Source organism: Pipistrellus kuhlii, unplaced genomic scaffold, assembly GCF_014108245.1.
Source record: "Pipistrellus kuhlii isolate mPipKuh1 unplaced genomic scaffold, mPipKuh1.p scaffold_m20_p_34, whole genome shotgun sequence".
NCBI lineage: Eukaryota > Metazoa > Chordata > Mammalia > Chiroptera > Vespertilionidae > Pipistrellus > Pipistrellus kuhlii.
Genome location: NW_023425534.1, coordinates 3,445,616 through 3,461,250, shown reverse-complemented (window position 1 = coordinate 3,461,250; position 15,635 = coordinate 3,445,616). Strand labels below are relative to the sequence as shown.

Sequence of the window (15,635 nt, the reverse complement as noted above, 5' to 3'; positions counted from 1 at the left end):
ACGGTCAGGGGGCCTTCTCCGGAGCCGCCGGCCCCGGGACACCGGCCCAGCGGACCCCCGCCGCCCCGCAGCTGCCTCACAGGCCGGGGAACAAGCAAAGGGAGACTCTGGAGGCGAGAGGACGTGGCGGCCAGAGGCCCGGGTTCAGATCCGAGCTCACTGTCCGCCGCGGGGAGGCCTCGGCAGGTAGCCGGCCGCCCGCTGCCTCCGGTTCCTTCTCCGGGACGGGAAGGAGGCGCCGGCCCGGACCCCGCCCCGCGGGGCGGAGCGGAGGGAGGGCGCCCCGCCCTGAGGAAGCGGAGAGGGTAAGGGAGGGCCTGGGGGGGGGGGAACCCCGGACGGAGCGATGGAAACGGCCGCCTGGTCTGACCGCAGCCCCCGCGGCCCGGAAGCACCGTCACTGACCCACGTGACCGTCCGTGCGGAGCTCGCACTTGACCCTGAGTCCAGGGACTCGGACCAGGTGGCGCCACTCAGGCCGAGCCCCCTCCGCTCCCTCGGCTCCGGGCTTTTCTCCCTCCGCCACAGGCGCCCCGCTCCACACCCCGCCGCCCGCAGTCTCCCCGCAGGGCGGCTCCCCCTCTTCTTTTAGGGGTGAGTGTGTGTGTGAGTGAGTGTGTGTGTGTGTGTGAGTGTGTGTAAGTGTGTGTGAGTGTGTGTGTGAGTGTGTGTGTGAGTGTGTGTGAGTGTGTGTGTGAGTGTGTGTGGTGTGTGTGTGGTGTGTGTGTGTGTGTGTGGTGTGTGTGTGTGAGTGTGTGAGTGTGTGTGTTTGTGTGTGATTGTGTGTGATGTGTGTTGTGAGTGTGTGTGTGAGTTGTGTGTGAGTGTGTGTGTGAGGTGTGATGTGAGTGTGTGTGTGTGGTGTGAGTGTGTGTGTGAGGTGTGTGTGCGTGTGTGTGTGGTGTGTGTGAGTGTGTGTGTGAGTGTGTGTGGTGTGAGTGTTTGAGTTGTGTGTGTGAGTGTGTGTGTGAGTGTGTGAGTGTGAGTGTGTGTGTGTGTGTGTGTGTGTGTGTGTGAGTGTGTGTGTGGAGTGTGTGTGAGTGTGTTTTGTGTGTGTTGTGAAGTGTGTGTGATGTGTGTGTTTGGGTGTGTGTGTGATGTGTGTGAGTGTGTGTGTGTGTGTGTGTGTGAGTGTGTGTGTGTGAGTGTGTGTGTGTGTGTGTGTGAATGTGTGAGTGAGTGTATGTGTGAGTGTGTGTGTATGTGTGTGTGTATGTGAGTGTGAATATTTATTGTGATTTTCTGTTTTGTTTTCATCCTCACCTGAGGACATTTTCCCATTGATTTTTAGAGAGAGTGGAGGGAGAGGGGAGACAGAGAGAGAGAAACAGAGAGAGGGGTTGCCTCCCACACAAGCCCCAACCAGGGCCAGGGACCGAGCCTGCAATCGAGGTGCACACCCTTGACCGGAATCGAACCTGGGACCCTTCAGTCCGTGGGCTGATGGTCTGTCCCTGCTCCCACCGTGTCCTAATCTTGGTCCTGGAACCGCTCCCAGCGGATCCCTGTCCCGGCCCCGGGTCCCTCCGGGCGGGACAGGAGGGGCATGTGACGTGGGACAAAGGAGGCGCGGAGAGACGTTTTTCCAAAGTCATTTACTGCATCTACAGGCGACGGGGAAGGGGAGCTGGTCTGTTTGGAAGCTCAGCGAGTCCCACGGGTGTCGTCTCACATCCTCCTCAGACGTTCCCGCCGCTCGCTGCCTCCGGGAGGACGGTCCCGGGTTCGAATCAGAGGTTGCACGGGTGCGTCAGGGAGGGGGGGGGAAACCGGGCGGGGCCGCCTGGGGCGGGGGCCCTCCTGCCCGGTCTCTCCTCGAGCTCAGGGGTACCTGTGGTACCGGCCTCTTCTCCTCCCTAGAACCTCCATGAAGCTGATCATCACATCCAGCTTCTTGTCGATCCAGCGTGTGTTGAGCAGGAGCTGGGAGCTCAGGGCTAATTCTGTGAAAGGAAGAGCCCACAGGAAGAGGTTGGGGGGATGTGGGGGTCCCCGTGGAACCGGGGAACGCGGGGCAGCAGGTGCCCTCCCCCCTCCCCGCCGCCTTCCGGCATCTTCTCTGGGTCTGAGTCTAGGCTGGCCAGCGGCCCGCCTGCCGGGTGACGTGCCGAAGGCGGGTCTGCACTCCTGCACCTCAGTTTCCCCCGTGGTGCCCAGCGGGCCTGCTTCGCCGTAGAGCACGTCGGTGCTTCCCGGGAAGTTGCCCGAGGCCAGTGTCTGACCAGCTGCCGGGACTAGGAAAATGGGTCACCCCCTTTGCCACGCCCGGCACACGGTCCATCCGAGCCTCCGGCTGCTCAGACACTCTCCTCCCCTCGGTGGCCAGGAGAGAGAGGCCAGGGAGAAATGGGGGTGGATCTTACGGTAATTAGGGTGGTAGACGAAGTTGGCTTCCACCACCCTGCTGTTCAGGGGCTGGGTCCTGCGGTAAATGCTCTGGATGATCTTGTGGTGGTCGTCCACTAAGTAATTCTCTAGCTTCCCCACCTGCAGGCGACAAGGAGTGACTTACGGAGAGGCAGGGACACGGGCGATGGGAAAGAGTTGCGTTAGAACTGGGACTCGGTCTTGGACTTGGGCAACTTGGATAAAACAGCTGTGAGAGCCCCAGCCCAGAGCAGGCACGGACACTCATCCCTCTATTCTCATCCAGAAATCTCTCTTAGTAGTTGTTTTCTACGAGTCTTGGGTCGACAGTAGAAAGGGGAGGGAGAAGTAAACAGAGACGTGCCAGGCAGCAAGCTCGATGCTCATTTTTCCTGAAAACACCTGCATTCCATCTACATCCTCGAAAGGCACTTTGGCTGCGCGGAGAGTTCCAGGTCAGCTGCTCTTTCTCTCGGTGCTTTGGGGAGACGATCCCTCTGCTTTCCGACGCTCACTGCTGCGGTGCGGAGTCTGCTGTCAGTGTAATCCTGTCTCTTCATGGCAGTCTGTTCTTCCCCCCTCCGGCTGATGTTTAAATTGCTTCCTTTGTCTTTGATTTCACTCTGATATGTGTAGTGTGTGTGTGTGTTTTAAAATTTACATTGAGCTCTAGCTGGTGTGGCTCAGTGGATAGAGTGTCGGTCTGCGGACTGAAGGGTCCCAGGTTTGATTCTGGTCAAGGGCACATACCCGGGTTGTGGGCTTAATCCCCAGTGTGGGGTGTGCAGGAGGCAGCCACTCAATGATTCTCTCTCAATATTGATATTTCTATCTCTCTCTCTGAAATCAATAAAAAATATTCTTTTAAAAAACAAAATGAGTAAAATTTACATTGACTCGGGGGGCTTCCTGAACTCTTCTGAAAGTTTGTCAGCGTATATTCCTCAAATTGTGCCTCCTCTCTATGCTGCCTTCCTTCTCCTGGAGTTTCAACTGGATATTTGTTAGATTTTTCCACTCTATTCTCTGTCTCTTTATTTCTTTTCCACCTCTTTTTCTCTTTGTGTTTCATTTTAGGTAATTTTCTCAGCTTGGTCTATTAAATGCATTTTTTTACTCTGTTTTTACTATCTTTTCAATTCTAGAAATTCTATTTGGGTTTATTTTTTTCAAGTCTATGTGGTCATTTTTATACTTTTTGTTCTTTTATCATATTTAAAACTCATATTAAACATGCTTCTACCTATTATGCGGTTTTACATACATAAACATTCTTATTTTATATTAACAGATAACTCTGCTACCTGAAACTTGTGTGGGTCTCTTTCTGTTGGCGCTCACTCATAGTGTCTTTTTCCTTGTGTAATTTGTGATTTTGTTTCTAATGAAGCTCATTTCCGGTAACTTGGTGGAAATTCGTCAACATATGGATTGAAGGTGCGCATTTCCAGAGATAATTTACATTTGATTCTATTAGGTATCTGGGCACTTCCAGCTTTTGGTTGGCGACACTTTTGTGTGTGGGAATGGGTCTCCTTGAACGTGGGTCCCTCCACCTTCCCTGGAGGAGGGACATGACCTACCGGCGACGCTGTCCTGCACAAAGCCATCGGTGAAGTCAGCATGCAGGCCGTGGGGGGACGGGGTTTTGTACTTCCTGGGCCTACGGCAGGGCCTCTGAGAGCGGCCCCAATGAGTATTCGCCTTCACTGGGCGACTTCCCTCCCCTGGCCTGGGTCGGCTCCGGCCTTTTGCTGCCTGAGCTGTGGCTCCTTGGGTGATGCCTTGTCTGCCTGTCTCTGCCACAGCACCAGGAAGATACCCCGGCAACAGAGGGCGGCCAGCAGCCCCTTGGAAAGCACCACAGGAGCCCGGCATTGGCCTTGTGTGGGTTCGGGGAGCACTCTTGTTGGCCAGGCGGTCAGAGGAGGCCTGGGCGGAGGCTGCACGGTACCTGAGCCTTGGAGAGCTGCACGGTGTCGGCCAGCAGGAACCAGCGGACGTTCTCGGTGCAGGGCGGCGTGGTGAGCGAGCCCCCGTAGGTGTAGTAGAGCTGGAGGTCCGCAGGCAGCATGTTCTGGACGTCAAAGCTGTCCAGAGTGGTGCTCTGTCCTAACGGGGCCACAGACAGAGGGCGTGAGGGACTGCAGTGACTCGGCCCCGAGCTCACCACCGTCCCCCTCCTGGCCACGCGGAGGGCGCGGAAGCTGAGTCCCAGGAAACCTCTCCCCCAGGGCGCTGCTTCCTGGAAGGATGGAGAGCAAAGACCTGGAGGAGACCCCTCCGCCGCCTCCTCCTGGCCGGCCAGGTCCTCTGCCCTGAAGGCTGCTCCTCCTCTGTGACCAGGGAGCGGTCAGGAGGGCTGTTGGGGGGAAGGGGAGTGTTTTAAAGTGCTGGGTGGGACCAGCACGGCCACTGCTCGAGTGTAACTCATCATCATCGTCGCAGTTGTCGGCTGAGGCCAGGGCAGAGGGTTTCAGGGAGAAGAGGAGGCGGGAAGGGGGCACTCTGGAGAGGGGAGAGCTGCGCCCAGAGGAGCCTGTCCACATCTGTAGCCGTGAACAACAGCAGCACGATGTCTGTTCCTGCCCAGCCGTTCCAGCCGTGGCCGCCAGCTGGGCATTGTTCTGGGCTGTGTTATGGAGGATGGGGGGCCAGGGACGAGGGCGTGGAGGGCGTTGGTCAGAATGGAAGCCCTGCCTCTGCGAGGTCACAAGAGATGAAAGGCACGAGGCTGACCCACAGGAGGCTGACCCACAGGAGGCCCACGGACAGGAGGTTGGGAGGCTTGGGGGAGGGGCAGGAACAGATGTGGCCACAGTGGGAGGCACAAAGCCACTCCTTCAAAGCTGACATGGTTGTTGTTCAAGGTCAAGGGCTGGCCCTGGGAGTAGGTGGTCCCTCTGACCAGAACTGGCCTCCCAGAGGCAGAGGGTGGGAACACCAGCCCCCGGTCTGCATGTCCCCGGACTGCGTGGCCCCCGGTCTGCGTGTCCCCGGTCAGTGTGTCCCCGGCCTGAGTGTCCCCAGACTGCGTGTCCCCGGTCTGCGTGTCCCCAGTCTACGTGTCCCTGGTCTGTGTGTCCCCGGTCTGCATGTCCCTGGTCTGCGTATCCTCGGTCTGCGTGTCCCCCCGTCTGCGTGTCCCCGGTCTGTGTATCCAGGCACAATGTTGAGGGGTTTCCGTCTAGCTCCGTGGTCGGCAAACTGCGGCTCTCAAGCCACATGTGGCTCTTTGGCCCCTTGAGTGTGGCTCTTCCACAAAATACCACAGCCTGGGTGAGTCTAGTTTGAAGTGGCGTTAGAAGAAGTTTAAGTTTAAAAAATTTGGCTCTCAAAAGAAATGGTGATCATTGACATTGACTCTGTGGACGAATGAGTTTGCCGACCACTGGGCTAGAGCTTCGTCTCAGCTTGACACTGAGGGGGACACCTCTCCCACAGGACACCCTCCCCCCAAGCGCCACCCTTCCCTGCCCTCCCCTACCCCCCACCTCTGTCCCCACCTCACACTCCCTCCTCCTCCCTCCTGCTGCTGCTGGCCTCCTCACCTGAGTACCTGACATTCGTCAGGTGAGAGATGAAGTCGCTGTAATAGGTGTTTTCCTGGTAGTCCTTGATCTGCAGGGAAACAGCAGTGACCTCGGTGGGGAGACCGGCCCTGTCCCCACGGCCCACCTGCCGGGCCCTGGCTGGCTGGGCAGAGCCGCGGGGGTACAGTCTGGCTTTGCCACGGCTGCTTGGGCCCCCCAGCCTCTCCCAGGCGGACAAGCTCTGAAGCGTTTGGGCAGCTTCGTGGGAAGGGCCGGAAATCACACCGGACTATCCCAGCCACCCCCAGCGACCCCGTCAGGCCCTGGCTGCCGTCCTGCCCTCCGCCAGGTCTCTGATGAGTGTTGACGTTCTGAAAGTCAGAAAAGTTGCTCTGGATGGAAAAGGTCTATTTTCAGCGTTTCTTTCCCGTCAGTGGGGTTGGTCCACGTCCTCACCCGCGTATGAATCCAGATTTCTGAGATTTAAAACCGCCCCCTGCTGCTGTCTTTCTAAATGTGCTGTGTCTTGCCATAGTCGGTGTGGCTCAGTGGATAGAGCATCGGCCTTCAGGCTGAAAGGTCCCAGGTTTGATTCCGGTCAAGGGCACATGCCCAGGTTGTGGGCTCCCTCCCCAGTGGGGACCTGCAAGAAGCAGCCAATCCAAGATTCTCTCTCTCTGTCCCTCTTCCTTCCTCTCTGAAATCAATAAAAATATATTTAAAAATAAATGTAAAAAATAATAAATGTGTCGTGTCTTTTTTTTTTTTTGTCCCTCTGTTCCACCTTTTGTGCTCAACAAATACTTTCTGTGTACCACAGAATCATGTTTAGTTCTGTTCTTGGTTGCTGTAGCGATTACAATATACAACTTAACTTAGGTTGATACTAATTTAATTCCAATAAACTATAGCAACTTTCATCCCAGCCAGTTTGGCTCAGTAGATAGAGCGTTGGCCTGCAGACTGAAGAGTCCTGGGTTTGATACAGTCAAGGGCACATGTCTGGGTTGCGGCTTCCATCCCCACTAGGGTGTGTGCAGGAGGCAGCTGATCAAAGGATCTTTCTCATCATTGATGTTTCTATCTCTCCCTCTCCCTTCCTCTCTGAAATTAATAACAATATATTTTTTAAAATAATAATAATAATAAATAAAATATAGCAACTTTCCTCCAGTGTAGCTCTATTTCTTCCACGTCTTTCATCATCCATAATTACATCTACGTATATCATAAATCCAACAATACAGTGGCATTATTATTTCTTTAAGCTATTTTATGGCGATTTTTTGAGACCCCCCCCCCCAAAAAAAAATATACTATCGATATCTGTAGATGCTCTTTTGTCTGTACCCACTGATCTATCTACATTTCTGGGCCTCTGCATTGCTTTCTGTGGATCTGGGTTACTGTCTGGTGTCATTTTCTTTCGGCCCAAGGATTTCCTTTCATACTTACAAGAAGCTTGCTAGCAATTATTTCAGTTTTTGTTTATCTGGGAGTGTCTTTATTTCACCTCATTTTTGAAGAGTGGTTTAGGACATGGCTTCCTGGTTGACTGTCATTCCACTGCCTTCTGAGGACTTGTTTCTGTGAGATGTTGGCCGTTAGTTGTACCACTGTCTGTGTATATAACAAATTCTTTTTCTCTTGTTGCTTTCAGCAGTTTGACTTTGATGTGTCTGCGTGTTGATCAGAAGTGGGGTTTGTTGAGTTTCTTGGGCTGGTAAATTAATGTTTTTCATAGAATTTGGAGAATTGGGGGCCACTGTCTCCTCAACTTTTTTTCCTGCCACTTTCTCTGTCACTTTCCCTTCTGGGACTCCCATTATGCGTATGTTGGAACATGTGGTCTTGTCCCCATGAGTCTCTAAGGCTATGTTTGTTTTCTTCCATCTTTTCTCTTTGATCTTCAAGATGAATAATTTATTTGTTCTATCTTCAAATGCACCAATTCTTTTGCTGCCTCAAACCTTGCATTAAGCTCTTGTTGTGAATGTTTTCACTTTGTTCATTATACTTTTCAGCTCTAGGCTTTCCATTTGGTGCATAATTATTGTTTCTGTTTATCTATTGAGACTTACCTTTTGGGATCATTGTCATATTTTCCTTTAATGATTTGAACGTAGTTTTTCAAAAATCCTTTGCACATGTCTATGATAGTTGTTTTCAAGTGCTGTCTACTAAATCACTCTGGATCCACTCAGCATCAGTTCTATTGACTGCTTTCTCTTCTCTAAAATATGGATCACATTTTCCAATTTCTTTGCATGCCCAACTTTTTTGTTGTTGTTGAAAACTGGACATTTTAGAGAATGCATTAGTAGCAAATATGAATTCCGATTTTTAAAAATTGTGCTAAGGATGTGTTTTTCGCTTGTATGTATGTCTGTTTAGTAAGTTGTCCTGGCTTTGTTGCGTTAGAATCTTCCCCAAGTCAGCGTGTTCCAGGGCTGGGGGCTCAGGACCAGGGAGCAGGGACAGGAAGGAGCCCCCATCCACACTGAACGCCCATGTGCACACCAATCTGTGCATGCCCAAGCGATTGTGCCTACCTCGATGAGGGCTGCCAGCACAGCCAGGCCGTCGGGGGCATCCTTGGCCACATCAAAGCTTTCGTATTTGGAATTGTAGTGAACGACGTGAATCTGGGGGGGCAAGACAAGGTGGGTCAGGGGCCATTGTGCCGACTCCGAAGGCTTCAGGATTGCAGGAAGGAGGGAAGCAGAGGCTCCACCGAGGCCTCAGACAAACAACTCTGCCCTCCGTCCCCTCCATCTCCCTCCGTCTGGGCCATGAGATCTGTCAAGTCCAGAAAAGTTCACCCTGGCCTGTTCTGCTCAGTGGTTAGAACATTGGCCCAAGGATTGAAGGGTCATGGGTTTGATTTCAGTCAAGAGCACAAACCTGGGTTGCAGGCTTGATCCCTGGCCCCAGTTGGGGCATGAGCAGGCGGCAACCAATCGATATGTCTCTCCCACATTGATCTTTCTCTCTCTCTCACCCTCACTTCCACTCTCTCTTTTAAAAAAGAAAACTAATGGGAAAAAGAAAAGACCAGAAAGTTCTCCAAGAATGGAAAGAGCAGGAGTGGGAGTCTGGGAATGTGGCAATCCGAGGGCATTTCCCTGGCCCCACCTCCCTCCAGGCAGACAAGCTGGCAGAGTCCAGCGCGGTCACATGAGGCCCCGGGTTCTCCTGAGGTCGCCGTGGGCAGGACGTGAGCGCCTTGCCCGGGAGGCCGCTGTGACCCTGGGGTCATCCTAAGGACAGATCTGAGCAGGACAGGAAACCCAGAGAGCCCAGCACGCAGAGCCCGGGTGGCGTGGAGAGGGCTCTGCCTTCTCCAAGGATGGGGCCCTGGCCCGACCAGCCACGGCACTGATGCCTGAGCATCGAATGAATGAAAATAAACGCCACCTCCGGAGACATGGCCATCGCCATCGCAGGAAGTCTCCAGGGCTGTTTGAATAAGAAAAGTGACTATGGCCCCGGCTGGTTTGGCTCAGTGGGTGGAGCATCGGCCTGCGGACCGAAGGGTCCCAGGTTCAGTTCTGGTCAAGGACACATGCCCGGGTTGCAGGCTTGTGGGGCGGGGATGGGGGAGTGCAGGAGGCAGCTGATCAATGATTTTCATCATTGATGTTTCTCTCTCTCCCCTCCCTTCCTCTGAAATCAATAAAAACATTTTTTTAAACAGAAAACAGAAGTGGCTGTGGGTTTGCGGGAGGGGCCTGGTGGGCCCTCACGTACCTCGGCCGGGTAGCGGATGCCGTCGATGGTGTGCTCAGAGCCGCTGACCTCCCTGGCCTCGCCGCCCCAGTGGAAGTGCAGCTGCTGGGCGATGTACTCGGTGCCCTCGGCCGTGGTCATGCGCATGGTGTGGGGCAGGTTGATCTGCACTGGAAGAGAAAACCGGAGGCGGGGGGGAGGGGGGTATCAAGGGGTGCAGGCGGCCGATGGGCCAGGCCTCCTGGGCAGGCGGCCTCCCCGGTCCCCGCTGAGCCGGGACAGGCTGGCTCAGCGGCCCCAGCAGGGCCACCTGGACGGGCGTGGAGCTGGCTGGAAACAAAGCCATTCCAAAGGGTCACAAATCATCTCCAAAGCAAATTTATGAAACTCGTTCACAATGCCTGAGGGAAATCAGAGGGACGTGCGTGAGCCGTGAGTGTGTTCTGGCTGACGTTCCGCACACGCACAGCACAGCTGTTGCATTGTCTGGTCCAGACTTCCGACGTGGGGCCCTCCACACCTGCTTTCCTGTCTGCCTCCCCCCTTTCCGGAGGGAAGGGAAACTAGGGCTTCTCTCCAGCCTCTGAGAAGTGCTGGGCCTCCTGTGGGCACTGAGCTAAGCAGGCTCCAGAGGGAAAAGGAGGGCAATCAGACGGCACTAGCCAGGGAGCACACTGTGGCTTCGGCGGCATTGCCTGCACCTGAGTTTGCCCCTGTCACCTGGGTTTGCTGACACCTGGTTTGCTGTCACCTGGTTTGCTGTCACCTGTTTGCTGTCACCTGGGTTTGCTGACACCTGGTTTGCTGTCACCTGTTTGCTGTCACCTGGGTTTGCTGACACCTGGTTTGCTGTCACCTGGGTTTGCTGACACCTGGTTTGCTGTCACCTGTTTGCTGTCACCTGGGTTTGCTGACACCTGTTTGCTGACACCTGGTTTGCTGTCACCTGGGTTTGCTGACACCTGGTTTGCTGTCACCTGTTTGCTGTCACCTGGGTTTGCTGTCACCTGGGTTTGCTGTCACCTGGTTTGCTGACACCTGGTTTGCTGTCACCTGTTTGCTGTCACCTGTTTGCTGTCACCTGGGTTTGCTGACACCTGGTTTGCTGTCACCTGTTTGCTGTCACCTGGTTTGTCTGTCACCTGGGTTTGCTGACACCTGGTTTGCTGTCACCTGTTTGCTGTCACCTGTTTGCCTCCGGTTGGGCCTGAGTGAGCGGGGTAATGGGCTGAGGGAGAGGCGCTCTCCTTCGGAAGAGCCTCCTCGTTTCGTTTCGGGGCCTGACGCCGGCCACCCTCAGGCTGTGCTCCAGGTCAGCGGTCGCAGGGGTCTGTGTGCCCGTGACCGCCCAGGTCTGTGAGCCCACGGCCGCCCGGCAGCAGCCCCTCCCCTTACCGGTGTGGCCATTGTTGATCATGGAGAAGGAGCCGTTCTGTGAGCTGTAGCCGGTCAGGTTCAGTGCCCCCAGCGCGGGGTTGTACTGCACCTTCCTCCTCTGCACGTCGATGGGCGACTGCCGGTCCCCCCCGCAGGTGGGGTACGCCTCGTGCCAGTGTGTCTCATCCCCCGGCCCCTCTGGGGGAGAGCAGAGGGGAGCACAGGTCAGGGCCCTCCCGGGGCACCCCACCTGGGGCCGAGGTCAGAGCCTGCCGCTCTCAGCAGGGCCTGCCCAGCCGGGGCCCCCAGTGGCCGGCAGGATGCCAGGGTCAAGGCCAGGCTGCCCTCCAGAAAGCAGATGTGGGGCCTCAGAAGGGGGTGGGGGAGCATCTGAATCCACTCCAGGGGCCCCGTGTCTGGGCTTCCCTGTGGCAGTGCCTGCCCTGCAGACAAGACATGGTGTGTGCATGTGTGTGTGTGAGTGTGTGTGCGCATGTGCATGTGTGTGTGGTATGTGCGTGTGCATGCATGCGCGCGTGTGTATGTGTATTTAATATGTTTTTTAACAGAGAGGAAGGGAGAAGGATAGAGAGCTAGAAACATTGATGAGACAGAAGCATCAGTCAGCTGCCTCCTGCATGACCCCCACTGGGGATCGAGCCCACAACCCAGACAGAATCAAACGTGGGTCCCTCCAGTCCGCAGGCCGATGCTCTATCCACTGAGCCAAACCGGTTAGGGCACCGCCTGGTGTTTTGAAAACAGTGGTGACTACACAGCCTCCGTTTTCCCTCTGAGGGGGCCGCTATCCACTGAGTGAGGGCATCGCCGGGCCCAGGGCCTGTGCCAACGGAGAGCGTGGATTTTCCTCGTTTCCCCGGACGCCCAGGGTCCTGCGCAGCCCCGCCTCTGACGGTGACTCGGCCCCACCACCGCCAGGGCCTCCGCCTGCTTCCTGCCCGTCCTTCCCCCGGTTCCAGTGCCTGAGGGCAGGTGCCGGGCAAGAAGGGAAGCACCAGGTCCAGAGATGAGCAAATGGTTGGTTAACACTTATCAGAGCAGCCCGGCCGGTGGCTCAGGGGCTGAGCGGCGACCTATGAACCAGGAGGTCAGAGTTCGATTCCCGGTCAGGGCACAGGCCCGGGTTGTGGGCTCCATCCCCAGTGTGGGGCGTGCAGGAGGCAGCCGATCCATGATTCTCTCTCATCATTGATGTTTCTCTCTCTCCCTCTCCCTTCCTCTCTGAAATCAGTACACTGTGTGTGTGTGTGTGTGTGTGTGTGTGTGTCTCAAAGTAAGGAAAATTCTCTCTCACAGCCACAGTGGGGAGAGTGATGGCCTCAGGACAGCTGTGGGTGTGGGTCCTGGCCTCAGCCCATGGCTGTGGGTCCAGCTCCGCCCCCCCGCAGGGGGGAGGGCACAGCTGGGTAAGGAGGATTTGGACCGGGCTGTGAGCAGCTTCCTGGCTTTGCAATAGTCATCCTGTGCTTCTCTGTGGGACGTGCAGACCAGGTTCACACAGTTCTCTCCGGGAGGCGGGAGCACAGCTCGAAGGCCCTGCCACACGGGGGCGGGAGGCCTCAGGATTCCCGCAGGCCTCGCAGTGGCTGCCCAGCTCTCCGGGCCCCGGGAGGCTGTCCGAGGCCCACAGGCCCTGCGGCCAGGCTGTTGGCATTCCCTCTCTTCCTCGCCCTCCCAGCAGGCCATGGCCTCGTGGCTCCTCGGCCCACACCCAGCACCCAGCACCCAGCACCCAGCAGCAGCCAGGGCTGGCCAGTGTCCACCCCGGGTCTCCCTGCAGTGTCCTAGTCCCTCTGCCCTTGGCCTACGGGACAGAGGTCCCCAGAATGGGTGCTTCCCCATGTCGGGGGCGGGGGGGGGCGGCCGTGCCGGGTGCACGCCGAATCTGCTCCTGGCGCTGTGTCGGCCAGTGGCCGCTCATGTCCTGCGGGGCCTGAGCCGCAGGGCAGCTCAGAGAAGATGAGGGCGGGGAGGCAGGCACTCTGGGCCCTGCCACGGGGCAGGGCTGTTTCGTGTCCACGCCCCACAGACGTGGTCTCCTGTCCTCGGCGCCACAGGGCTAAACGCCAGGGGCTTTGATTTCACAGGTAAAAGTCGGGGTTCAGTGAAGTGTAGATTCGTGTCAGCAGGTCCTGGCAGCCGAGGGGGGCAGCTGGGGGCCCCCAAAGGCGGGGGCGGGGGCCGGTCCTCGGCGTCCGGACGGTCTGGGGCGGTCTGTCTCCTGAGACAGCTGAGAACGCCCCCGGGCCCTGCAGGCTGCAGCAGCCCCTGGTTTCTGTTTTTGTTTTGTTTGTGAATCCTCACCAGAGGATGAGTTTTTATTAGTTTTAAAGAGGGAGGGAGGGAGGAGGGAGGGAGGAAGAGAGAGGGAGTGAGAAAGGGAGGGAGGAGGGAGGAGGGAGGAACACTGATGTAAGAGAGAAACAGCTATTGGTCGCCTTCCATACATATCCCAACTGGGGATCGAACCCGCAACCTAGGTGTGAGCCCTACTAGCCATCAAACCCCTAGCCTTTGGAGTGCGAGACGATGCTCCAACCCACTGAGCTGCACCCCCACCCCCACCCCCAGGCCAGCGGGCAGCCCTTTGTGACAACTTTATTCCCACCCACAGGCCAGGAGCGCAAAGGGCTTTGCAGACAGACAGGGCGGGGGCCGGCCAGCCCGGGCGCAGGAACGGTCAGCGCCCAGGAGCGGCGGGGGGCCGGGGCCTGTGAGGGGCGAGCATCCCTTTCCCGCATCGCGGCTGCAGTCGGTGCGTGCTCCTCACCCACACACCCCGCACCCCGCACCCCGCACCCCGCAGCCGGCAGCGGAGGGCACACCCCATCGCATGCGGGGAGCTCTCCCCGGGGCCCCGGGGCCCGCAGCCCGGGGGGAGGGGGGTCTCACTTGTGTACGTCCAGTCGTGCGCGGCCAGGGCTCCCAGGAGCAGCAGGGACAGGTATGGCAGGACGACCAGAGGCCTCATGGCTGCAGGTGCGGATCCGGGGCCGGCTCGGGGCGCCCTCCTTTTAAAGGCTGCGGGCCCAGCTGTAGGCACAGGGACCACGTCCGGCTGGCCGTCCCGCCCCGCTCCCAGGAAGAGCGCCTCCCACCGGGCCCCCTGGCTCACGTGGCGGGCGGGGTGCCGGCCCGTGGCACCGCCGTGGCCAGGTAGCCTATCGGGTTGGCCGCCCCGTGTCCTGACTCGGGAGAACTCACGTCAAGGCCACACAGGGCGGCCTTTGTGGACGGGACACCCCGGAGGGCAGGAACGAGCTGCTTCCGGCCCCTCGCTCCCGGCCAGCACGCTGGGGCCCGGCCAGGGGCCTGGCAGGGGCATTGCCGGGGCCTGCACTCCCTTGCCAGGTCCCGCCTGGCATTTCCTGGGTCTCGGCAACTGTCCCGGCCACCGCCGCTGCCTGCGGCTGCCTCAGCCGGCACCTCCGGGCACGACCTGCCCACACGGGGGCCGGGACGGAGCCGGCGGGGAGGCCGGCGTGTGTGTCTGCGCCTCCCTCTGGATGCAGGGCCCTGGGCGCGCCCCCAGGCCACCAAGCTGCTGGGACGCATGTGTCCCCACAAAATGCATCTGTTCCAGCCACTGGGGCGAGCTCCATCACCCCAAAGCAGCGGACGCGGCAGAGCCGAGCCTGGCCGAGCGTCAGAGCGGTGCCTGGCCTGACCTCCTGCCCCCTGAACTGAGCCGACGAGAGCCTTCCTTTATTTTTATTTTTCTTTTTTTCTTTTTTCTTTTTTCTTAAATATATTTTATTGATTTTTAACAGAGAGGAAGAGAGAGTGATAGAGAGAAACATCGATGAGAGAGAATCATCGATCAGCTGCCTCTTGCACACCCCCTACTGGGGATGTGCCCACAACCAAGGTACATGCCCTTGACCGGAATCGAACCCGGGACCTTTCAGTCTGCAGGCCGACGCTCTATCCATTGAGCCAAACCGGTTTCGGCTCACCGAGAGCCTTCTGATGGACGCCGGCTGATGGCCGCTCTTCGCCTGCCCTTCAGAGAGGGCACAGGCCAAGGGCAGCGCGGCTGCTGGTGCTGGAGCCCTGGCCCACACAATGGACCCCTGTTCCAGAGCCAGGAGCTGGGCCCCAGCCTCGACATCTCACTGCCAACTCCCCCCGCACCCCAGCCCCGGCCCAGGGGTGCCCAGGGCCAATGGCACGTGGATTCAGCTGGTGAAGGGCATGGGAAGGGCAGGGACTCTGACGCCAGACACACGGAGCACAGATCCCGCCGCTCGGCGGCCGTGGGACGGTGGTGGGTCCCTCGGCCCCCACCCGGGCCTGCGTGTCCGGGGTTCGGGGACGCACCGCCTCCTGGGGGTTAACAGCGAACTGTGTGTTCCCAGAGCAGCAGCCGGGACGGGGCAAATGGCACTTTTACCTACTCGGACCCTCACCCCGTGGAGAGAGGGTGTGAGGGTCATCGGCTCCCAGCCTGTTAGCGGGGGTGGGGGGACTAGAGGCCACAGCGAAGGAGTCCTTCAGCCACGGAGCTCTCTCCCCGTTTGCCGGGGAGAACCCCGCTCTGCACCTTACAGAACCCGCTGGGCCCGGCCCGGCCCCAGGGCCGCCTCGCAGACCCCGCAGCTCCCGCGG

General features: G+C 57.8%; 1 protein-coding gene and 2 long non-coding RNA genes across 3 annotated transcripts in view; 1 reads left to right on the top strand and 2 right to left on the bottom strand.

The window, feature by feature from the left end:
- The window catches only part of LOC123651081, an 18,506-nt gene continuing 2,871 nt past the window's right edge, over positions 1-15,635 (top strand). Inside the window, exons 1-2 of the long non-coding RNA XR_006739560.1 lie at positions 1-594; positions 1,611-1,745. This is a non-coding gene — a long non-coding RNA (uncharacterized LOC123651081). The remainder of the gene's footprint in view (positions 595-1,610; positions 1,746-15,635) is intronic.
- Positions 2,233-14,007, bottom strand: CA6 (carbonic anhydrase 6). The gene is made up of 7 exons (XM_036460836.2): positions 13,920-14,007; positions 11,025-11,204; positions 9,651-9,799; positions 8,453-8,545; positions 5,919-5,988; positions 4,322-4,479; positions 2,233-2,487 (listed from the first exon to the last, which is right to left on the bottom strand). Exons 1-7 carry the CDS (start codon positions 13,996-13,998, stop codon positions 2,248-2,250), a joined length of 969 nt encoding a protein of 322 aa, XP_036316729.2. The 5' UTR covers positions 13,999-14,007; the 3' UTR covers positions 2,233-2,247.
- LOC118731995 overlaps positions 14,839-15,635 on the bottom strand; it is a 17,918-nt gene continuing 17,121 nt past the window's right edge. Inside the window, exon 3 of the long non-coding RNA XR_004992018.2 lies at positions 14,839-14,869. This is a non-coding gene — a long non-coding RNA (uncharacterized LOC118731995). The remainder of the gene's footprint in view (positions 14,870-15,635) is intronic.

Excerpts from the sequence above, each read along its gene's own strand:
- CA6 (XM_036460836.2), bottom strand. The coding sequence starts at position 13,998 with ATGAGGCCTCTGGTCGTCCTGCCATACCTGTCCCTGCTGCTCCTGGGA. Across the intron at positions 9,800-11,024 it reads GATCAACAATGGCCACACCG|TGCAGATCAACCTGCCCCAC; the intron begins GTAAGGGGAGGG and ends TTTCTCTTCCAG. Across the intron at positions 5,989-8,452 it reads TGCTGGCAGCCCTCATCGAG|ATCAAGGACTACCAGGAAAA; the intron begins GTAGGCACAATC and ends GTTTCCCTGCAG.